General features: G+C 32.5%; 1 protein-coding gene across 1 annotated transcript in view; it reads right to left on the bottom strand.

Moving 5' to 3' along the window:
• The window catches only part of Dh31-R (Diuretic hormone 31 Receptor), a 340,188-nt gene that overhangs the window by 106,468 nt on the left and 207,861 nt on the right, over positions 1-25,859 (bottom strand). The window contains exon 6 of the mRNA XM_085944554.1: positions 10,226-10,452. Coding sequence (XP_085800680.1) covers positions 10,226-10,452 — 227 coding nt within the window. The remainder of the gene's footprint in view (positions 1-10,225; positions 10,453-25,859) is intronic.

Below are 25,859 nucleotides of genomic sequence, written 5' to 3'. Positions count from 1 at the left end.
ACCTAAAGAATCTTCTCAAAACAGTCTGAAACTTGGAGCATAATACTAAAAAGTCAAAATATATTAGTGTAAGTAGGGATTGCAATACCGGTATTTGAAAACCGGTATTCAATTATTTATTGATACCGAAATACCGTTTTCAATATCCAAAATAAAATATATGTTTTTCGAAAATGAATTTAATGTTATTTTTAATTATTTAGGTACTGTATTGTATATTTAATCTCTTTCGCTATAATCCATGCTCAAAGACTTAAATGGAAATGGGCGGGTCATGTAGCGTGACTACAAGATGAGAGATGGACAAAAATAATTACTTCATGGAACGGCCCAAAAGGGAAATGCTATAGAAGACTACCACATGCGAGATGGCAAGACGACATCATAAAGAGAGCGGGCCCAAATTGGCTACAAATAGCCAAAAACAGAGTCCAGTGGGACTCTTTGGAGGAGGCCTTCGCCCGAAGAGGGGTTCTTACAAACCAAACAAACTAATTACATATCACTGTTTAATTTATAAACATTATCTTATAGTATTATATACAAAATAAAAAAATCTTAATATATATAATGTATTACACAAAAATATTAAAAAATAATAATAATTAATAATATTATATAAACTAGAAAATAACTTGATAATACAATCATAGATAGATATATATATACATAATAGATATATTCATAGGTTATATATATATTTATTAGATAGTATATAGTCAATTAACTGTCATTTACTTTTGTTTGTAAGAAATAAAAAGGCTTTTTTATTTATTTTTATTATTGTATATTAAATTTTGTGTATAAGTTTATGGTGCCAAAACGCAAATATATTAACTTTTAAACCAACAAAAGTTAAATGAAATTAAAACAAAATCCCTCAAATATACTTATGGAATCGTCGCGATGAATTGCCAAACATATTTCGAAAAAGAAAATATTCGTTGCAAACATTTGCAATTAATCTATTACATACTATTGTTCTAACGTTGGTAGTATGTACATCCAACAAACGTTGAATTTGAGAGAGATTTTTCTGTACCTACCCATTCTAAAATACGATAATCAATACATATTTATAAAATGTCATATAAAATAGTATTTTAAATATATTACAATAGTTATATTCATTGATATGTACTTCTTTTTCTTGCTACCTACTTGCTACTTTTCTTTTACCTTTTCTTGCTACTACCGGTATTGACATATTTATTTGGTATTGCAATCCCTAAGTATAACCATGTTTTCTATAGATTATATAACGTACAAATTTAATAAAAAAATTGAACAAAGCACATTCCATTGTACACTTAGGTTGCACTCTAATTGAAAACTGAAACTATATGATTTCACTGTAATGCCGAGTCGAGAAAGCCAGAGGTGCTTTTACGGTTCTAGCTTGTTTACAGAAGCCGCCCAAAACACAGGTAGGTTCTAAGAGCGGAATGCAGAATCCAAACTTTCGATCTTAAGGTTAAGTTGCCGAAATGGATGACTTAACTATAGACTATACTGATTATAGAGTTAAGGAACTCTTAACCATATACTACTTTTGTTATGAACACGCCCCCTTCTGTATTACCATTTACCACTGACAGCTGCTGTCAAAATAAATTCGCGTGTCTATAAAACAGTCCATACACTTAAATTCATTTAACAATTTATCTCAATATGGATATTGATAGTGTTAATTCGTTTGACATGTGCATATTATTTTTTATATTATTTTACTTTTTATACGCCAGTCCGCAGAAATACAAGATGTCAGACAGAATGACACTTGACGCTAGTATTACCATGTTAAAAAAATATCTTGCGGTGCCTGTAAAATCACGTATATGAATGACTGATGACGGAAACATAAGAGTATTATAATTAAATATTAATTATGTATTTATAGTTATAGCGTTTATAAAGTGCAGTTGTCATATTTTTTTCATAGTTTAACAATTAAAAAATAATTTACCTAAAATATAGGAAAGAGAGATTTTAAATATGGTATTATTTTCAATAGAAAAAACGAACGAAGCTTTTAAGACGAGGTGAAAAAACGAACGATGCTTTAAGACGAGGTGAACCATAGACAACATGATCTTAACTTAGGACGATGTTTCTGCATAGTGTTTTGTACTAAGGAAATTTTAGATATGATAAATGTTTCTGCATTCCGCTCTAAAAAACCTCCTTTTGGTTCTTGGGGAATAAGGTATAGCATTGAAGGAGAGAGAATTGGAATGTTTTTGGTGGTTGTTGCTTTAGGATGACCACCGATTATGCAAACGAATTTATTGATATACAGTAAAAATTGACGACACATACGAGAACTCGATCGAAACTAAATTAAAAAAATACTTTAACCCAGTGGTTTCCAAACTTTTTTTACTACGCCTCCCTTTAAAAAAATCTAATCTTGGCGCCCCCCCCCTTTATTTCATTAAATAATACAGACACCTTTTTAAATACCATCATATATCAAAAATTATCATTTAAGTACCTATATCAATCATCATATATAGATATCACATCAAATTGCAATATATAACCACATATTTAAAATATTTAATAGTCTCGAAACAAACTTTTTTTACTATTAATAAAATAACGTGAAAAGTACATTAGCAAACTAACCACTAATATTGATTTCCAAAGCTTCAATATTTTATGAATGCCTTCACTTCGTCTTTTTAAATCAGTGAATGCATTAGTGGTCCTTGCATTGATTTATTCACTCATTTTTTTTTAAATTTCAACCAAATAGACAAGTTTAACAACAAAATTATCGTTCCTCAATAAATTCGGCTCAAATTTCAACATCATGATTTGACCCTTTTATTTCATTTCTTCACGAGGTAGCCAGCACGCTTCACAATATACTATATAAGTGAGGTATTATAAAATTAGTCTCCATAATTTCAGACAGGTTTGTAAGCAACCTTTTATAGGATTGTTTTATGTAGTTTATATCTAGCGGCCGTTTTATAAAATAAGCATTTGCAAATTGCAAACCTGTGGCTACATTAATTGTGTGAAACATTTCGCGCCTCCCTTCGCGAAACTCCTAACAGTTTGGAAATCACTGCTTTAACCGGTAAAATGAGGGCGAATCGACTATAACCGAAACGCATGGCAAATCATTATTATCAAAAACACACTGGGAGCATCCATAGGGTGTTAGTACCTATTAATACTTAGTAATAAAATTTTCATTTACTATTGAAAACTAAAAATAATTTAGAGGCCGAAAATTTTAAATGAAAACCCATAGAACTTTTTTAATTTCAAAAACTCAATTTTCCACACCACACCTTTCTCGCCGACTGAAGCTAATAAGATTTCTCGCGGACTGTATTCAATGAAATATTTTGCAGAATTATTCGAAATTCAATCAATCAGAAATTAATATGCGAAATTGAATTTTCCAGAGAGACTCTTTTAGAGTAATAATTAATCCGATTATTTTATGAATGTTTGCAATATGATTAATTTCTTTTAAAAGCTTCTCTTTAAAATGTCGTGAAATCTTTTAAAAATTCCCTAATTGATATTAATAATTATTATTACTTTAACTTTTATAAATTAGTTAAAGTAGATATTTAAAATTTTGATTTCTTTTTAAGTAAAACGCTGCCACGTATTTAAGTTATTTTGATTGAAAAATTACCTACATCTTAATTTCTCAGTTATCACAAATATATTGTATAGTTTCAGCCTCCCTTCAATTATTATAATATTATCCATTACTATATTTTATGATGTCTTTTATACCAGAAATTCATAGAGCAACAGCTTGAAGAGGTTCTAGCCTAAAAGCCTTCTTCCCTTCCCAACCACTGCAATATTGATGACAAAACTGCTTCACAAAAACGACTTCGCATCAAAAACTTTCCCAGCTGGTTCACCCAAATTCATCAATTGAAAATGACCAGGCCATTTTAGTCGGAAAATTTGGATTACGTTGGTTCTCCAAATTTTACACTTGTAATAATATTATGTGTGTATATTAAATTTGATCTGAACGGAGGTGTAAAAATATATTTATATATATAAGTATATTATATTTTAACCCATGTCTGATCACATAGAGGAGGTTGTATTAACATATATTTGTTTTTACGAGAAATGGATGTTAGCCACTTGCTCAACTTATTAAGGTCCATACTTTGACTCCAAACTCACATTTAAAAATAATATCTGTATTTGCCAGACCCAGGATTTGAACCTGATACCCACAATATTATAAGCCGACGCGTTACTCGCTTGACCATCGTGGGCATGGGGTATATAATATGTTTGCTATAGGTATTATGATTCATTAAGTATTCCATGTTAATCAATGCATTTTAAATGTTCGTCCATGTATAATATTGACTTAAAGAGTGTTAAACATAATTAATCTTTATATAAATCATATTCAAAATTTTAAATTCCAAATTTGTTTTAAATATTTATTCCTACTTTAAAGCTCTATAACCGATAAAGATACGATAAAAAATATAATATTCTTATTAAAGATTTATTTAATTTGAAATATTTTTCAATATTTTCAGCCAATATGTGAGATACAACTGAAAAAATTTCAGCATTTCCCATGATGGCAAAGTGCTGTCACTGGGTACTAGCACTTCATAATATGTAAATTCTCCCTTTTTGGGGAATTATTTATATAAATGGATTGGTTGGGCCAATTATAAGCATCCTCATCCCACTATTTCCTTTCTACCCCTAATCATGGAGAGGAATCTACGGAGTAATCACTCGACCATGATTGATAAAGAGTTAGTTACATCAAGACAATGAGCGAGTCAAGACTTGATACAGTTTGACCGTCGTGAACGCAGTTATTCAATTCGCGTGTCTCATTAGTCATTAGTCATTACAAACCCTATCGATTAAACACCTGACAAGCTGTGATACCGACTCTTGTAAATTGATCGTAGACGTACACAGGGTGACTCATAAGTGACAATTCAACCATGTTGCATAAAGACGAGTTACAGTTCGACCGCTGCATCAAGTGACACCATCCATATAAAGAAAGTTCCGGTTCACTCATTTGAAAGTAAGTGTAAGCGATAGCGCCCATAGAACGCGTCGAGTGGGGCACTCGCGCAAAATTTCACAAGTGGCGCGTGAATCATCGAAAATACAACGTAATCAAATACGCCAGAGCACACTGGATTCGACGACGCATTTTGCCCGCCCGCCCCATGATTCACCCGTGGTTTGGCTTCTCAGCGGGACGAATTAACGAAAATATAACGTAGCTCATTCATTGAACACGGCAAGCAAAAGAGGCGCGCGCTGTTTTACTTTATCCGCTTCTGGACGCGTTATCGATAGACGGGCATGGTATGCATTATTTAATAACAGTGAACTCATTGTTAACTTGCTGCGTGTCCGATATTTCGCTGGTAGAATGATGTCGTCGTGAATTTTAATTACAAGCCCCGAGAAATAATATAATATTTTTATTGCTTTGTTATGAGAGACGCTGATAATAATAATTATTTTGAGCTTCTTGTGCCCCTTATTACATAGGTGAAGGGTGATGCGCGGGTGGGAGGGGGCCTACTTTGTAGTGAGCGCCCCGAACGCGGCTTCTAGTGGGCTTCGTCACTAAGAGTGCTATAAGTACATTACAATCAGCAACAAGTGTATGTATGCAGGATCCGGGAATTAGAAGATCATCCCAAGCGCCAGCAGTTCGGACCAGCTTTACATCAAAGGTTAGTGCCTGGACACATCGCTGGTTCCGTTATCCCTCCAACATCCAAATCCTTAACCTCCTTTTATACAGTCCACATAAAAGCGCAGCCATTGACTATGCTAATAATTTATAATTATGTAATTATTTATATTATAATGCAGTTTTCATTATTTTACCATTGTATGCCAATTAAAAATAGTATAATCCCAATTATCGGAAAATTATTATTGTAATGTGAAAAACGGTAACAGTTTTGATCGCGGAATGCAGCGTTGGCATGTTAATTAAGATATTTGCATCTGTCATTCAATTTTATGTGCTTGGCTTTCGTTATTATTTCAAAATCGCCGACATTAAATGTATGCATCTGACCTCATGGATTGTGGGAAAGCTTATTTGTCACAGCTGTGAATTGTTGGAATGTAAATTATTGTCGGCGGTGAATCTCCCTAGACCCAAGAATAGTACAGTAGACGCGACGTCATACAAGTGGTTAGATAGGAATCAAATATGCAAGGAAACCTTTTATCTCTGAGCGGAATAATTCCATCCATTTGTTCAACGTCGCTATTTACATTGTAGCAGCGAAATCCGTTTGCATTATCCTCATACTTATTCCAGAGATAGAATGCAAGTGGCACGTGTTTGAATCAGAGCTAGGAACGAAACCGGGAACGAACCTTGGAACCCTTAGAATAAATCAATTCTTTTAATAAATCAGAATGTTTTATTAACTTTGGCATTCTAAGAGTATTTTTGTTATGTGATGGAACCAGTTCATCTGTTATACATACCGATGTACATAATGTTTTATAAAAGTTTGTTTACTAATCTAGTCGAATTGGGGTGTCTGTCTATGTGTATAATATTATATTTCCCCTGGTAAATATGTCTTCAAATAATTACAAGATAAAAAGAACTTTTTATATACCACGTTTTTAAATTGTCTGTTCAATCATATAAACTTGACAATTCTATGTATTAATAATTTAGGACAAATAAGGTAATTGTCAACAAATCATTTTTTTGCTATTTTGCAACAAACAAACAAATATAGAATACTGAAATGTCATTTTGATTTCCATAGTAACGCACGTATATATTAATAATTTAGTTGCTAGGACCACCCCCTTAGCAACCAATAATATTGGATTGGATTACGGATTTCTTCCGAAATAACTTTTCATACAAAACAGAATTAACTGAAAATTAATTCAATTCTACTTATAGGTGGCTAAAAGTATTAAAAGAATGCATTGGCACCGTGTTCTGATAATTATATTCTAAAAGTTTCAAATGTTAGTGGAAGTTAGTTAAAATCGAATGCAAGATTTCTACTGGATAAACAACCACCGGATAAACAAGAATACGAGCTAAGAAAAACGTGGTAAAATAGTATAATTTTTGAGTTGTTACATGAAAATAAAATATATCGACAATCAAGCCAAACCCTGTAGCATAGGTTTCAATTTTAAAATTTTTAGAATCGAACCCCATTCGATTTTAATACTTAATGCGAACCCAAAACTGAACCTAATGTTTGAAGTCATAACAGCACTGGTTTCACTACAAAATGATTATAAATTGCAAGAGGTTGTTAAATCTCTGCACATTGACTAAAAGCTTGTGATTTTTATAATAGTTTATCCTCAAAATAGCGTCAGTAACTCTCAATGATGTCTAAAAGTTATATAGATATTGGTGTGGATTTTGTATGAACACCTGAATCAAGGCCTGAACACAACCGGCATATGAGTATAACAAAGAAAGTTTTTGGTTGAGCTTGGTAACACATAATATTATATAATATGAGTGGAGTGCAAGGATAGAATTCACTGCTGTGAAGCTACGTAACTAGTGCTTAGTTAATAGATGACCAACTGAATAATGCAATGAGTGTTGTTTAAACTAAAATAAAAATAAAATTTATTATACGATTATTTTTTGACTATTATCTATTATGGCTTAGTTTTCGGAGTGTTTGATTGAATTAAAAAAAAATAACCAACACTATCTGTATATTGTAGACTTGTTCAATAAAAACAAATACGCGTGACTGGCAAGTTTATTATGGACTATTTATGTTAGATCTTAACAGCCTACATCCACCCTTCGCCACTGGAACTCTGTATATTAATTATTAGCACTAGAATTATTCATTTCATTTGAAGGTTTTAGACATAACATGAGTGCATAAGGGAACAGACAAGGGTTTGCGATGTAATAGAGTTTGCGAAAAACTTCAAATGGAATTGGTTTGGACACATAGCTCGAAGAAAGGACAATTATTGTTGGACAACTTTTGTCATTCAGTGGTAAGTTCTGCGGAAGTACGTGGCAACGCAATGCACATGACCGAGATAAGTGGAATCAGCTTGGAGGGGCCTTCATCCAGCAGTAAATAGATTCAGGCTGATGATGATAATGAATTAGTACTATGTAATAATAATAATTAATGTTGTCTTATTTAATGCAATACCTAGGTATATTACGGACAAAGTTAATGATACTGTATAAATATTATTTTAGCTTAAAGCTTCACTAAGCTTTTCGTACATTAATATTCTTACTGAAAACTTTCAGTATTTTGGTAGACTTGCCGAGTCAAGGTTCTATCCTTTTATGTAACTAAAATAATCTACTTTACTCTCTACAGACTCTATATCCGGAAACCGCAGGCTTCACAGGTGCCCTTTCATAAATTATGTAAACCGTTACCTGTCTCCATAAATATGCATTATTTAATGGGATGGAGATAAAATGTAAAGCTCAATAATTTTATGTAAGAACAGGGCGATGTAAACATTTTTCAGAATCACCTGTCATAAATCATTACTATAATCACCATAGAGAGCTTAATATAATATCTGGCTGGAATATAGCTTAAATCACAAAAACTTGTCGATATTTAAAGTACTGTCATGTAATAAAAATCATCTTTTCTGTATTATTTTGTATAAGTTGACTGTCAATAATAATTTAATAAAGGCTGATGACGAATAATTCATAAGATTTAAGAATGTAACATTCTAATTATTGAACATAAGTATATACTTTTTATATTAAAACCAATATAATAAAATCTCTGAAAAAAGTAGGACACTCCGCAAGAATCGAACCTGCATATCTCGGGTTTCGCGCCTACACACATATACCACTATGCTAAAAGTACCATATATAATTACGAAAAATTTCAACTAATGGCTCTTATAATACTCTCAGAAGCGTTTTCTAAATTGGGCTACTATTGGCTACCGGCTTTTGTATTTTAAATCAAAGTAGGTACTTATTGCTTTAATTACTAACCGACGTCACGGATCACTCCAAGACATTTTAGTTTGTAGCTTCCTTGAACTATTGGACATAACTACTTAGTAGTGTTCCGTATCAACGAAGTAATAAAGAATGTTAATTAACTATTTCTTTGGTACTGTTCGGTTATAAGGAATACAGCGGAAAACACATTTTGAAAATACCCGATATAATGGATTTTTTGTTAGTTTGGGTTAGTTTAGGTTAGGTTAGGTTGGGTTAGGTTAGATAAGGTTACGTTAGGTTTGGTTAGGTTAACCTAACCAATAATCCAGTATATCGGGTATTTTCAAAATGTGTTTGCCGCTGTATTCCTCATAACCGAACTGTACCATTTCTTTTATTCAACGAATAAGTCACAAGATTTAAGAATGTCCCATTCTAATTATTGAACATATATAATTCTAAAAACACTCATGAGAAAATATAGCCAATAGAAAAAATCTTTTTCGAAAAAAGTAAGACACCCGGCTGGAATCGAACCAGCGTCTCTTGGGTTTCGCGCCCTGTGCATTACCACTATGCTACGACTGCCATGCTTAATTGCAACAAACTTTAACTATTGGCTTTTTATTAATACCTACCTGCTCATTAGTGCTCTCCAAATTGAGTTACGGTAGCGGGTAGGCAATCGATTTTTGTATTCTAAATTAAAGTATTTATTACCTACTTTAATTACTAATCGACGTCACGGATCTCTCCAATATTTTCTGTTGCAACTTACTTGAACTTGCTAATAATTTTAAATAACTATTTCTTTTATTCAACGAATAATTCACAAGATTTAAGAATGAACCATTCTAATTATTGAACATACATAATTCTGAAACCAATCAAAGAAAATCAATTTGGAGAGCACTATTTAGCAGGTATTAATAAAAAGCCGATAGTTAAAGTTTGTCCCAATTAAGCATGGGAGACGTAGCATAGTGATAATGCACAGGGCGTGAAGCCCAAGAGACGCTGGTTCATTTCCAGCCGGGAGTCTTACTGTTTTCAAAAAAAGATTTTTTTTTATCGGCTATATATTATTTTGTGTTTAGTATATTATTATAGTGTTTTCAGAATTATGTATGTTCAATAAAGAATGTTGCTGCCAGTTTGATTTTATCGTTTCACCGTCCATCACGATTGCCCCCGATCTTGAAAAGTCACTTTTTAATCGTTCCATGCAGATGTGTTAGACAATATATCAAATTCACTTACTCCATCTGATCATTCGGATCACTACTGCTGACCCTGACTGCTGTGTATATGGTGACAGCAACTGCCGGTAAAGCCCATCCTAAGCCAACCAGTCCTCTCAAGAGTCGCTGCTCTGCCACGAAAGCAGACACGAGCACTGTGTGAAGATACAGGCCCTCGCACAGCATCCAAGAGTAGTTGGTCATCAGTACGTATTGGATTATGACGTGGAGACATTGACACCAGATCTGAAAGGAATAAAAAATATGACCAAGTTAAATATTTGATTTTATAGGTAACAAAAAAAAAATGTTTTCACCGCAGACAATTGCAAGCGTGAATAGATTCATCATCATTGTGATATTACAAATTAATAATATTATATTCAGTATCTAAATAACGTTTGATAATACAGATTGTAGTGTGTCGTTTTTTGAATAATTCGTGTATACAGCCCATTAACAATAAGCTACGCCGATATTTTTTATATCTTATACTACATAGGTAACGTCCACGACGGCCAAGCAGCTTACGAGTCGGCTTGTATTGTCGTAAGGTCCCAGTTTCAAATCATGGGTCGGTCGGTCATTTTCAATGTGTGTTTGGAGTCAAAGTGTGGACCTAGTAGGTTGAACAAGTGGCTAACATCCATTTTTCGTAAAAATTACTAATTTAAGTTAGTACAAACCTCGTCTCTGTGGAGGCCCATATGATCATATATTCTTCTACACCCACGGTGGCCGCACGGCTTAAGCGTTGGACTATAACGCTGTGGGTCCCAAGTTCGAATCCTGGGTCTGGCAAGTACACAATATATTGTTTTTCAATTTGTGTCTGTCAGGGTATGGACCTAATAGGTTGAGCAAGTGGCTGACATCCATTTCTCGAAAAAACAAAATCTGTTAATACAAACCTCTACTCTGTGGATGCCCATGTGATCATATTAGGATCGAACATGATTGAAAGAAAAGAAGAAAGAGTAGACAATGTATTAACAGATTTTTGTTTTTACGAGAAATAAAAAAATGTTAGCCACTCGCTCAACTGATTAGGTTCATAGTCTGACATCAAACACGTATTTAAAAAAATCAACATGCTAATTTTTCAGATCCGCAATTCGAACCCTGGACCCACAACATGATAAGCCGACTAGTAACCGCTCGACCATCGTATGAGTCTAACTTGTGGGTTATATATTTCGTGGGGTTACTACCAAAAATTAATAAGTCTCGAAATCATGTTATAGAGAAGATAACGGCAATTATTTAAAGTTCGATTTTCTCTCTAAAATCAGGCATAATGCTAATTTCTTCATGCTTTATGGCTGTACCGCAGTCGAGGCATGGTCTAAAAAGATCGTGGCTAGGCTGTGCAAATGACGCGTGCCGAACGAAATATAATTTGTCATATAAATCCAACATGCGTCCATTTAATGTTCTGTTTATTGTTCTATTAGTAACAATAATAATATACTCATTGACATGTTTTCTTTTTCAAGTTAATGAATAATGTTTTTAGTCATCTTTACACGATTTAAGAATTTATACCCCAGTCGCCATCACGAAACAAATTGACAAGTTCACAGCTCGACTTTCGCTCTCCGATTGCCAGCGAGTCCAAAATTTCGTCGCACCTATAGTTAAAAATTATTTGCCGTTTAAAGTGAGTACCGTCTTAACCCAATGCTTACGGGCCGCACAAAATTGTGTTTTTGCTAATTGCTTTTCAAATGCAAATTAACACATTAATTAAAAAATTAATTAAAAGAGCCCGTAAACATTGGGTTAATAATATGTGCATGTTATATTATATTATATCAGATGACCTTGAGTTTTTCTGCATACATATTTATATATTGACTCATAGTCCGTTGTTAAATTTAAATACCGAACTTATCGACTTACCAACTTGAACCCCACAAATTGTATTCTTTACTAAATAATAAAGTAACCTTAAATTGAAGATAGATCTTTTTAACCGTGTTATAATTTTTAATTTGAAAAGAATTATTTTTTACGACGTTTTTCTTAGCTCGTATTCTTGTTTGTTTGTCCATCCATTGTTGTTTATCCAGTACAGATCTTGCAATCGATTTTTAACTAACTTCCCGACAAGCTGGACATTTGAAACTTTTAGAATAATCAGAACACTATGTCAATGCATCTTTAAGTAGAATTGAATTCATTTTCAGTTAATTCTGTTTTGTATGCAAAGTTATTTCGGACGAAATCCGTAATCCAATCCACTATTATTGGTTGCTAAGGGGGTGGTCCTAGCGACTAAATTATTAATATATACGTGCGTTACTATGGAAATCAAAATGACATTTCAGTATTCTATATTTATTTGTTTGCTGCAAAATTGCAAAAAAAAAATGATTTGTTGACAATTGCCGTATTTGTAATAAATTATTAATAGATAGAATTGTCACGTTTATATGATTGAACAGAAAATTTAAAAACGTGGTATATAAAAAGTTCTTTTTATCTTGTAATTATTTGTATGTTATCAGCAATAATTATAACCCTGTCATCGCCGTGTTTTATGTTGTGGACATGACTATCTCATTGATTTTCATTCCCTTGTCGATGTTGTAGACAAAATTATCATGCTTACATACTGCAGTCTGCAATTTAGAAGAAATCTTTATTTAGCTACATATTTTTTTCGACTTATTAACTTAATCATTTTATATATTTTTTTAAGCTTTAACGAGAATATAATATTATTTATTGAAAGAAAAATATCTAAATAATTGCAATATTTCCAATAAGTAAACACTTACATTTTTAAATCGTTATATTGACGTACCTAATCCATTATATTCTAGGGTACAGTCGTAAAATTAAATTGATAATCTTAATCCGTGAATTCTGGATAATCCACTATAAATAGCCAAGCATCAATAATATTTCTCAGATTAATTTCAAACTCATTTATGAAAAACCGCCTCGGCTCGGGTCTCACTCCTTCAGTATTGGTTTTTGAAAGCCTCCGACTGAAATCTGACAGCTGGGAGAGCTTCAAGATTTAACCACATACTTGAACAGGAGTTGTAAAGCTCTCTGTATATTAAAAAAATACAGAATTATTCATAATACTCTACCGTCCAAAAAACACTAACATAAGAATTTAGAAAATTATTATGATATTTCAAATAATTCTTTTTATATACCTACAAAATGTAAACCAATGTACACATGACTGCATTTACTTGCACCAATAGTGTGTATCATGGCCCCCACAAGGGGAGGGCTGACAGGGCTCTAGCCTGGGGGTCCGGGCTCAGAAGGGGCCCGCCCTGGTGAGTCGACCAGATATGTGAGATAAATACACATCACAAATTTGCTTTAATTAGTGAAAAAAGTCGCCTGCTTTTTTTTTACTTCAATAGTGTTGTTATATTAAAATATATAGTTGTGTGATACAATTTTTCATTGTGTGTCGATACTCGGCAACTCCATAATTCAAATGGATGTATTAAAAATATACCCTAATTTTACTGAATACACCATTTACTGTGAAGCATCACACCGACTTTACCCTTAGCGATAGATAGGGGGCCCGCTTCAGGATGTGGGGTCCATGGTGTGTATTTCAAACTATCGCGATAATAATACCGAAGCGCCTAATTTCAAATCCCTATAAAACGTTTTTTGAATTTTTTGTGTTAGATATGTATTTAGATGGATATTTTTGTTACCTATAATATGCTAGCCTAAGATTGAACTTTAAAAAACGCCAAAAACCGTCAATACGTATTATCAAAAATTAGGGTAAATTTCAAAACCCGCTAAAATGGTTGGGTGTGCTTTCAAATACCCCCAAAATCGATAAGCTAAAATACTTTTTAGAATTTACGAAGTAAAAAATAATTACATAGTTTACAGATTTAATAGATATGAGTTTTTCTCATTTTTCTCAGAACTACCTAAAATCGTTTTAGGGGCTTTTGAAACCAGGCGCTTCCTGTTTACACGTAAAAGTGATAACTGTCTCACTAATGTAATTCTTCAAGAGTAAGCGAGATGCGATTTTGTCATTGTTCGGTACTATTTGACAGGTCGTAAGAATCGGTTAACCTCAAAATGAGACTCTTCGCGGTGTAGTTCTTTTTTTACCAGCAGACTCGCCACTATCATTCTACTGCGCAGATGCAGATATTGCACGGTTCAATTATTGTCGCGTTAAAATTCAGAAGCTTCTGAACTTTTTTGATTCATGCATGCAATCTTGCAATTTGCACGATAATACGTGTTTACACGTATGGCCGCGATAATACGTACCGTCAGCAGTAAATCCATGCACGGGGTATAAGCTTACGTTATTATTGTCAATTTCACTCTAGCACAACAACTATTGATTGTAATGATTTATTTGTCAAAATCAAGTATGGAGTTTTTTTATTAATGTTTTAGAAATGTACCTACTCTAAAGCTTTCGATCAAACGAACGAAAACTTTTTGGCACAGTGATACGTTTTGTCAATACAGCGAATATTTCGTTTCATACGGCCCTCGGAACATTTTGATAATTTTACGAAAAATCGAATAACGGAAATATAATATTATCTATCTTTCAAAAGATTAATATTTTAAAGTCTTCATTAATCTTTAGGTGTGAAAAAATTTTCCCGCGATTTTTTGATTTCACTAATTAATAGTTATCTATGCTGGATCTGGTCTATTGTTTTGTAAATACAATTGTATTGTGTATATAATTTAATTTCCTGCTAATTTCAAAATTTTGATCAATTCAATTTGATAAAGGTACTTATTCACAACGGTTTCGTTCGATAGTAATAAACGGACCTAAAAGTATAATATGTTGGTTGCGTTTCTGATGGGGTTGAATAAGGCTAGATAACTGTTTTTTTTCACATTCAAAATCCTGATAGACGAAGCGATCTAGATTAAAAATCTTGCCATACTAATCGGCTTCCTATTTACATATGGACAACCAAGTGGCGTCGCTTTTCATGGCGCACGTATATGCTGGCATTTTTTTAGACATATGTGACATTTCTCTACAACGCCAATTATTACGATAATTTATATTAATTATAATATATGAAGATCAAAGTCAATCAGACGGTTAACTTATTGTAACAATTAACAGCCTTAATACATAAAAATATGATAAACTACCCTCGATAGCCGCCGATAGTAGACTTGTGTATATAATAGATGCGCTGGTCCTTATTTTGTTTTAAAATGATGCCATTAGTTTTAATGCCGCAAATCTTCATTTTTACTGTTTTTTTTATATTTTTCTAGATTCTGATTCAGTAAGTATTTTTCCATCGTATGTATATTCCTAAAACATTAAATCGAGCTCCGTTTATTAGTGAAATATAATTAAATCAAAGTGTATTTGCAAAATCGTTTATATATATTATAAACCGGCATTTTTTATGTTTTACGATTAACTGTAAAGATGATTTTTTACCACGTTTTTCTTAGCTCGTATTCTTGTTTGTCCGGTGGTTGTTTATCCAGTATAAATCTTTCAATCGATTTTTAACTAACTTCCCGACTAGCTAAACATTTGGAACTCTTAGAATAATCAAAAAACGATGCCAATGCATTCTTTTAATTCTTTTAGCCATATTGAAGTAGAATTGAATTCATTTTCAGTTAATTCTGTTTTGTATGGAAAGTTATTTCGGAAGAAATCCGTAATCCAATCCACTATTATTGGTTGCTAAGGGGATAGTCCTAGCAACTTAATTATTAATATATACATGCGTTACTATGGAAATCAAAATTTCATTTCATTACAAAAAAATGATTTATTGACAATTTCCTTATTTGTCCTAAATTATTAATACATCGAATTGTCAAATTTATATGATTCAACAGAAAATTTAAAAACGTGATATATGAAAAGTTCTTTTTATCTTGTAATTATTATAAATTCTAATGATATTTTATTTCACTAATTGTTTACTAACAATAATAATATGTTTTATAGTTGAAGGAAAGGAAAAGAAGGAAAAATTTATAGTTGTAAATGTGCTTGATGATTTTTTGTGATTATCTCAAAATGGTTAAATGTTGAGGTTACAGACTTTGTAACTATCAGCCTAAAATGTTGAATACTTTTTTTCAATATATTCAAGTTACGGCTCAGACCTTTAATATCAAAACTACAAGAATATTTTCAAACATAACTACAAAATAATCGTCATATATTGCAGAATGATATATTAACGGGTTCTGCGAACGATAAATCAAACGCGAATACACAAAAGTAAGCAGAAGAAAATTGATAAATCTATTTTACGCTACGTCCAAAGTAAAACTTGTGCAAATGTGTTTTTATCCCCTGGCAGTATGATATATATATAAAAAAAAAACGTTTTCAACACATTACAAAATCCCAACATGTGAAGCAGGCTTCAGGATTTGAGGGGTTCGGAAAAAATCACAGCTCTGCTTCAAGACGCGACAATTGTGTCTGTTGGAATAAATCGCTGAAGTTGTTGAAGCGAGATAAAGAAAAAGGGAATGAAAATAAAAGGCTGTTTCAAATACTGCTTAATATGATTCCGGCATTTACACTGAGAGCGACAGTGTCTCTGTCGAATTTTGCTACTTGACGTAACTCAAACGAAAGAAATTACTCGCATGTATGAAAGAGACAGAACCGATTCATACTTATACGTATGTTTGATGTATTTTTTTGCAATTTCAAGACTATATTTCCAGAATAAAGTCCGTTTTAACCTTTTTATCATTAATAGTTGTATCAATTGAAATACGACCTTATTGTGGAGCGAGTTCAAAACAATTTTTTGGGGCTCCTTTATTTGAGATTATATAAATACTATCTGTGGTATTATCCAAATGGCTCTCTCTTAGGTATGCTTAGATAGTAATAGTTTAAATGCTAGAACAGGGTAGGCGAATCTTTTTACGTACGCGTGCCAAAATTTCCCAAATATTATTTTTCAACTGTCTTACGTGCCGAGCAGTTATGGGGGGAAAAGTTTTTAAAAATTCTATTTAAAAAATGATGATGTTCTAGATACTACTTACAGAATATAGCACACATAATATAGCTGTATCATTTTTTTTCAATTATGTCATGTTATTTACACATGACACACTTTATTGATGATGGCAACACCCCGGCAAAGGATGACCTCAGTACGCATGTGCACTACGATAGTTTCAACGCAGTTGGTCTGAACTATTTACGGCGCTAAAGAAGCAAGGCGGCTTTTTAACATCAAGGAGAAGTGAAATTCAGTCTCTCTGTTCTGAACATTGGTGCGAAGAAGACCTCTCTTGAAGACCGGCTCTTAAGTTCCGTGCCTCGGACCGGGGCACATGGCTCTCTGTTCCTGATGTTTGGAGACGATTATCATGGCCAACCGAAGGACATCCCTCTCAGACCAGGAGATCGAAAGAAGCCGATGGTCCCGAAACATTTGAAAACGCACTCCTCGATTCCGTCCTGGAGGGAATCGAGGGCGGCGAAGAGCTGAGATCATATTTGTATTGTGGTATTTATTGTTACTTCATTACGTTACGGTCCACCGAATTAGCCTTTCATTTGTGTTCTAAATTGTTTAAATTATACTACGCTAGGCGCTCGTAATCGATTAACTTATTTTACACCTTTATACACTCTCGCCCGCTAGTAATTTTATTAATTATACGTCTGTTAAAATTCTTTACACGCGTTTTATTTAAATTACCTTTATCATTGTCTCTATGCATTTCATAGAGTGGCGCTCAAACCGAGATATTCCTAATTGCATGTTTATGTCTTTTATATTACAGAAACAACCGAATGAGTAAAGTAACCGGATAGGTAACTGAGGTTTTTGAGGTAATGTCAAACCACCCACGACCCTGCATTCCTTTAGTCTCATGTTCTATCGAACTCCTATCCAGTTTCCACGCTCCCCGTACCCAGGCGCACCTGCTTATATATTTCCCCTCCAATTCCCTTCCTATCCATACAATTCTACCTACCTTACCTTCCACCTACCTTTTCCTACATCACAATTACTTGGTTATTATTTTAATTAATTATTTGGTGCAGTAATTTTTTGTTGGTAGAAATGGAATTGTTTTTTAATATAATTATTAGTTTGGTTATTTACACACAAATTAACACCAGAATTCCTTCAATCAAATAAGGTATTCTCTCGCTACAGTGGTCTCAAGCATTGTAAATCGATCAAAATTAGAGGATCAAGGCGCGGCATTCCTCGCCGCTTGATACGGTTAGTCCAATAATATTATTATATTATATGATGCATATAGTCTAAAGACCGACCTATACAATTATATAATATTTAAATTAATCGTAATGATTATTCTTGAAGAGTATTTGCCTGCTACTTTTTATACAATGCGATCTATCATTTATTATTATTATAGGTAATTTTTTTCTCTTCAAACACGTGCCATAAGTTTGCCACCACTGTGCTAGAAGTTATCAATATTTGGTCATGTATTTTTTCAACTTATACGTGGTTTAAATGAGAACTCTGCCGTTCTTGGTGGCATTGACTTGTGTGTCGCTGATAACTATCTTAGAAATCGGGAGCATCAGTTGTTTGTTCTCCCAATGTGCAGAACTAACCAATTGGAAGAGTAATAACTCTGTTAAACCAAATCGCTTCGGATGTTGATACATTCTACCTCCATGAGAATGAGTATAGGTGGGGTTGTTTTATAACTTCTTAAAATAGGGTCCCTAGCTCATTCTTTGTGTTTCCATATTATATTACTGTATTTTTAGTCTTGTCGCATTTAATTATTTTTAAACGATAATATACTATGCGTCGACTGTGTTTAGGAAAAAGGGCGTAACCCTCGATTTTTCGAAAAGTGCTTTTATTAGATATTAACAATGTATACAACAAAATACACGTTCTATAAAAGGAAATAAGCCGCAAATGCCGAATTATTATCTAAATTCAGATTTTAATTGAGATTAATTCAGTTTTAATTGAAGGAAAAAAGGGTAAATCCTCAATGTTCATGATTTTTCTGTAATAACTTCTTTGCTTATTATTAGTTCGAAAATATATTACACCAAATCATCAATCATCATGCACCTAATGTCTGTGCTTATTTTTTTTTTAAATATTAAACTAAAGTCATTCAAAAAAACGTTTTTTGCCTCTCCTGTAAAATTTGTTCTGCGAGGGTTACGCCTTTTTTCCTAAACACGGTCGGTATGTAATTGGAATTTTAACTTCGACAAAATATACCTTAAATTAGTTTTAATATTTTCCATTTAATATAGTTTTGAGAGTGTAAAGTTTAGGTTGTAAAACAATGACAAAGTTTCCTTACCAACCCACCACAGCATGATATTCAGGGTGCACCTACATAATATATTATGCCCGTAGCGTCAACACATCGGCCATTTTAATTCAATCTTTAAACATAATATAACACAACATTTATCGAACACAAATTGTTTACAAAATAGTATTACGAGAACTAACAAACAGTGTGTGAACGACCAACGTTGATTTATTATTAAAACTACATACTATATTATATTATAACAGATGCGAATCTAGATTTGGTGCGATTATAATACTAATATCGAAGCTTGAAATAATTGATATAAATAAAAACAATATCAAGTTATGTATCATTATGTACTTTTTATTTTATATAAAAATCGATTTTTAAATTTAAAAAAAATACATTAAAACTCCGAATTACTAAAGAGTGTTCATACATAGTTTGAGAGAACTTAATTAGCTGCATTTTAACGATAAACACTATTTTATTATTACAACGTTTTTATTAGCTCGTATTCTTGTTTGTCCGGTTCAAATCTTGCATTCGATTTTTAACTAACTTCCCCACTAGCTAGACATTTGAAACTTTTAGAATGTATTAGAACACGATGCCAATGTATTCTTTTAATACTTTTAGCCATCTTTAAGCAGAATTTAATTCATTTTCAGTTAATTCTGTTTTGTATGGAAAGTTATTTCAGAAAAATCCGTCAAAAGTAAAATACTATTATTGGTTGCTAAGGGGGTGGTCCTAGCAACTAAATTATTAATATATACGTGCATTACTATGGAAATCAAAATTAAATGTCAAAATGACATTTCAGTATTCTATTTGTTTGTTTGTTTTTTATTAACTTCGTATCAAGTACAAGTTTGAGCATATTGAGCATAATAATTCAACAGAAAATTTAAAAACGTTGTATATAAAAAGTTATTTTTATCTTGTAATTATTTCGTTTTAAATTTAAAGATGAATTGGATTGTGAATGTGACCAAATAGAACAAATATGGGACAAATACCATGAAAAATAGGTCACGTGGGATAAATGGGACAATTATATTATATAATCAATATTATAATTATGTAAACAATGTTATTATGATGTGACAAATGAAACAAAATCGAGCCAACTGGTAAATGTGACAAATATGACAAAATGGGGAAAATAGGACAAATGGGATAAATGGGACAATAATTATAAATGAAATCTATTTCGAATAAATCAGTGTTACAATGATGTGACAAATGGGAAAAATGGGACAATAATAAATCAATATAATCATTGTCGATTAAATCAATATTATAATGATATGGCAAATTTGTCACATTTGTCACGCTGAACAAATTTAATGTGACAAATGTGACCAGCGTGACAAAATTTGACCAAATGGGACAAATATAAATGAAATCAATATAATTAGTCGGCTAAATCAATTTTATAATGATGTGACAAATGAAACAAAATCGAGCCTAGTGGCAAATGTGACAAATGGGACAAATGTGACAAAATGTAATAAATAAAATCAATATAATCAATGTCGATTAAATAACAATATTGAAAAACTATAGAAACAAATTCCCAATAATTTTGTCAAAAACAGCTATTCATTAAATAATTGTATGATGCCAAAATTATTTGTAAGTTGTCAATCAAATGTATATTTCAATACTTAAGTAGGTTCTATTACACAAAATCAAACTGACAATGAATCTTATAAGGTATACCTACCTAATAACGTAATATATTATATTATAGATACGGCCAAAACTTAATTCGGGTTATCTTATAACTAAGAGTTAACTTAAATTTAATAATGTTTCTGTCCAAATTAAATCAGCTGTAGTATTATAACATATCTATCCTTGAATGTTTGCCAGTAACCCATTTCTGAGAACAGTTACAGCGACGTTTTTCAGATTGAAATGAAGTCATCTTATGAGAGTATGAGAGGGGTCGTGATTTCATTGAAGTTAATGGCCCCACCAAACCACAACCGGTCTTAATCGGGCGAATCACGGGACCCTACGTTTGTAGTGAAGCATCATTTTTTTTAATAATTGGGCATTTCTAAGGAGTAAAGAGTTACCCAAGACTGAGGTCACCATGCACTCAAATGTGTTTTGACTAAATTTACACGACTTTAAGTTGAGAGTAACCATGGGAGAGAGGAGGAAGCAGAGGCAAAAAAAAATCTTTGTAATAAGTAACAAAAGCTAAAACAAAACTGCCGAATAATCTAAGTGAGGAGATCTTGAAAGCGATAATTTTCTAGATGCAACAAAATTGGCCCTTGTGGCGACCAGATCGGACGGATCAATGGGCCAAATAGCTGGTTGAACTGATTTGCGCATCTCTTCTCTTTCAGTAGACATTTTATAATATTCGCATAGGATGTGGTTACAGATTGTCGTCACTTGCCGCTAATCTGAGGTCGCGCAGAAGAAACTCGGCTTTTTTTATTATATTTAAATAAATACCTCTCCGCCGTCAAGTTTTTGTTTATTATTCGACTCGCTCCTCCCCCCATTCTTACACTAGGTAGGTATGTCACTATTATAAAGATGTACAAAAACTAGAATAAAATTAATATACAAATTTATTCATTCACTGCATATAAAAACATAGAAAGTGAAAGAACAATAAATATAATAATTCTTATTAAAAAATATTTGTAATAAAATAATATAAAGATTGTGTATTTTAAACAGGCGATTTCAATTCGAATTACTATGTAAATTAAAAATCACCCGGAAATTTACTAGTACAATGAATCAATGGTGCAATTACGTAAATGGAATTTTTAAGAGCGGCACTTGCATTTTTGATTAAGGCTGGCATTTAAAAAAGGCTTGCATGTTGCACATCGCTTGAGTGAAAAGGCATTTCCGGCCGGTTTCCGTTTCCGTTCGAATCCGGATGTATAGATCCAGTATCCGGTCATGCCATTACACATAAAACGAATGCAGTTACATTTTTCAATTCGTTTTCATTTTTTTTCCAACTACAGGGTGCAGCGGACGCTAAATTCCAAAGTTTTTTTTTTACATTTAATTAGACATTATAAGATAATTAATAGGTAAGTTCTTTAATATTTTGTAGCTACACTTCTTACGGGAAATAAGGGAGACAATCGTAAAAATATGCCGCTATTTTTAACTTGGTTTGGCAATATAATGCCAAAACGTTGTCAAAAGTATTTGAAATTTTTCTATAAAATCCATTTTTTTAATAGATTAAAGTATATTCTATTACTCCTGCATGTTAAAATATAGCCCACATTATTATTTAAAAATCATTCACAAAAGATTTTTTATTGAGAATTGGTTATACCTACTTACTAACCTTTGGCAGACAAGAGTTTACACATGTTAATAGTTTGCTGTGTAGGTATTGTATTGTGTATTGGAAACAATGAAGAAAAGTATCGAATATCTGATCGTTTCTATTCTGTGGTCAGTATTATATATGTATGTCATTTATTCAAGTAAAAGTTAGATCAACTCAACTTATTCACTATAATGGAACTAGTATTTTTTATTTTCCAGGGATGATAAAATGCGTTGAAAAATAGCGTTAATTTTATAAAAAAAAATACTTTGTAAGTGTAGTTATAAACTTTGGCATACCATGTTTTAAATTATGATGCTATATTTTGACATTTTAGGTTTCACAATATAAGAACAAACCTTTTGTTGTACAAAAATTGTGTACAATAATTATTGTATCTAAAGATATAGGCTAGTGTCGACTTACAAACTTTTCCCTGACTTAAGCAGTAATAATGTTACTAGCTTAAATAGTACCTTCCAATCGTTGGATCAGAAGCAATCTTTTTTTAGGCACACATATTTTTCTGAATACACATAAGTGATCATAAACTCAAAATACTTAATATGTCGACTAATCAACTTTTGGCACTAACCCTACGTTATTTTCTTTTTCATAGCAATATAACGTAAAGGTCTAAGAGTTTTTTATCCTTCACTAGCAGTGGGTTTATCCACAATAATGATAATAACATAGATAAGATAGGTGTATCTTCCAGCAAAGACATCTCGTAAGGGTAAGCAAGTCATACGTTGCTTAGAGGTGACATATTTTAAAGGGCGGCAAATGAAGTAATTAATACGAATATTACAACTTTTGATAGCAGTATCGGTTTTCCATTACATCTCAGCTTAAAAAATTATGGAAGCATTAAAAATCCTGGTAACTATTCTATTATTCATTTTTTGTATTGTATTAACCAATGTCGGTTTATTACATAAGAAAAAAAATCACGGAGGATGGCGACCTGTCATTTTCACGAAACATCAGACCTCCACGTTTCCGTACGTTGCTTTAAAATGCTCCAATCCTCAGTAGATTATGACTAATAAAAAATAGGTCGGTAGATGCCCAAGAAAGAATTTGCATACAATTTGAGACTAACAATTACAAGATAAAAAGAACTTTCTATATACAACGATTTTAAATTTTATGTTGAATCATATAAACTTGACTTGACTAGCTTAAACGATCAAAAAAATTTGAAATTGATAGAAATAATACTGAAATGTCATTTTGACATATTTTCATATTGATTTCCATAGTAACGCACGTATATATTAATAATTTAGTTGCTAGGATCCCAGACCCCTTCTTCTTCTTATTGTGCCATCCCCTAGCGGAGATCGCCACCATCAAGGCGATCTTATCTTTGTCGTCTGCTACCCGGAACAGTTCAGTGGAGCTGCACTCGTACCAATCACAGAGGTTCTTAAGCCAAGAAATGCGGCGCCGTCTTCTGCTACGCTTCCCCTTGATCTTTTCTTGAATGACAAGTTGGGGAATGCTGTATTTTTGTCCTCGCATAATGTGGCCGAGGTACTGTAGTTTCCTGGTTTTGATACTACGTAGAACTTCTCGGTCCTTCCCCATTCAATTGAGAACTTCAATATTTGTCACCCTGTCAGTCCAAGGAATTTTGAGGTTGCGCCTTTACAGCCACATCTCGAAAGCTTCAAGTCTCCGTGAAGACTCCGTCTCCAGACCCCTAGCAACCAATAATGGTGTCGAAATAACTTTTTATACAAAACAGAATTAACTGAAAATGAATTCAATTCTACTTAAAGATGGCTAAAAATATTAAAATAATGTATTGGCATCGTGTTCTGATATATTCTACTAATTTCAAATGTCTAGCTAGTCGGGAAGTTAGATGAAAATTGATTGCAAGATTTGTACCAGACAAAGAACCACCGGACAAATAAGAATTCGAACTAAAAATTATTAGCAAATTCAAGTAAGTTACAACAAAAAATCTTGGAGTGATCCGTGACGTCGGTTAGTAATTAAAGCAATACCTACTTTGATTTACAATACAAAAGCCGATCGTCAATAGTAACTGTAGGAAGGACAAATAACCACCGGACAATTAAGAATACGAACTAAGAAAAATGTTGTAAAAATGAAAGGGAGTGACATTCTAAGTCTGAGGGTTCCTAAGGGCAGCAGTTTACCTAGGGACGTCATTGTCGCCCAGTTATATTCCTTTAAATACTCTACAAAGAATGTAATAAGCTTGCACGATTATATCTTATAAAATGTTCTTCTTGAGGCATCCGAAATATTTACCGTGTCATACTGGAAATGGGATAAAACCGCGTCCTTCGTAAATTCATCGCGTTCCAGATTTGGTGAACCTGCCTTGTAGAATTTACAGTATCTGCTCGAGCATAGAGGATACCAAATTAGGGTTACCTACCGTATGTCTTCATTTCACTGTACATGCCTTTTTTGATACCTTAAATTTATTTCATATGAAAATTCTTTTTCGAATAAATTACAATAAACGTATTTCAGGTAACATTCCTTTATATTCAAAGAATCTTTATAGGTATATCACCAAAACATCTACAGTTTTAAATAATTTAACTATTTTATTTATTCAACGAATAATTATTCACAATGTTGAAGAATATAACATTGGAATGTAAGATTAGTTAGAACAGAGGGGGGCAAACTTTTTGGATGGAGGGCCAAATTCAAGAATTCAAAATGATCGGCGGGCCGCAAGTAAAATACCATTTTTAGATATACACTATTTATTATCACGAAAAATAAACATTACGAAAAAAATAATGAGAAGAACTAAACTGTTGTACATTTTTTAACATTTTTTTAAAATTCAGGTGTTAATTTTGTAGTTGATATTCTCAAAACTGCGTGTAAATGGGCATCGGAGATATTTGATCGTAAAGATTTTTTATTGAGGTTCATGATCGAAAATGTTTGTTCACATATATAGGTTGATCCAAAAATAACGAACATTTTTCTTTCATAATCTTTAAGTTGGTCGAATTTGTCTGAATTAAGGGCATTGTAAAATTTG

Source organism: Rhyacophila brunnea, unplaced genomic scaffold (genome assembly GCF_057557595.1).
Source record: "Rhyacophila brunnea isolate RB1 unplaced genomic scaffold, BYU_Rbru_1.0 scaffold_17, whole genome shotgun sequence".
Taxonomy (NCBI): domain Eukaryota; kingdom Metazoa; phylum Arthropoda; class Insecta; order Trichoptera; family Rhyacophilidae; genus Rhyacophila; species Rhyacophila brunnea.
Note: the sequence above shows the minus strand (reverse complement) of the source record. Positions and strands in the feature narration are given on the sequence as shown.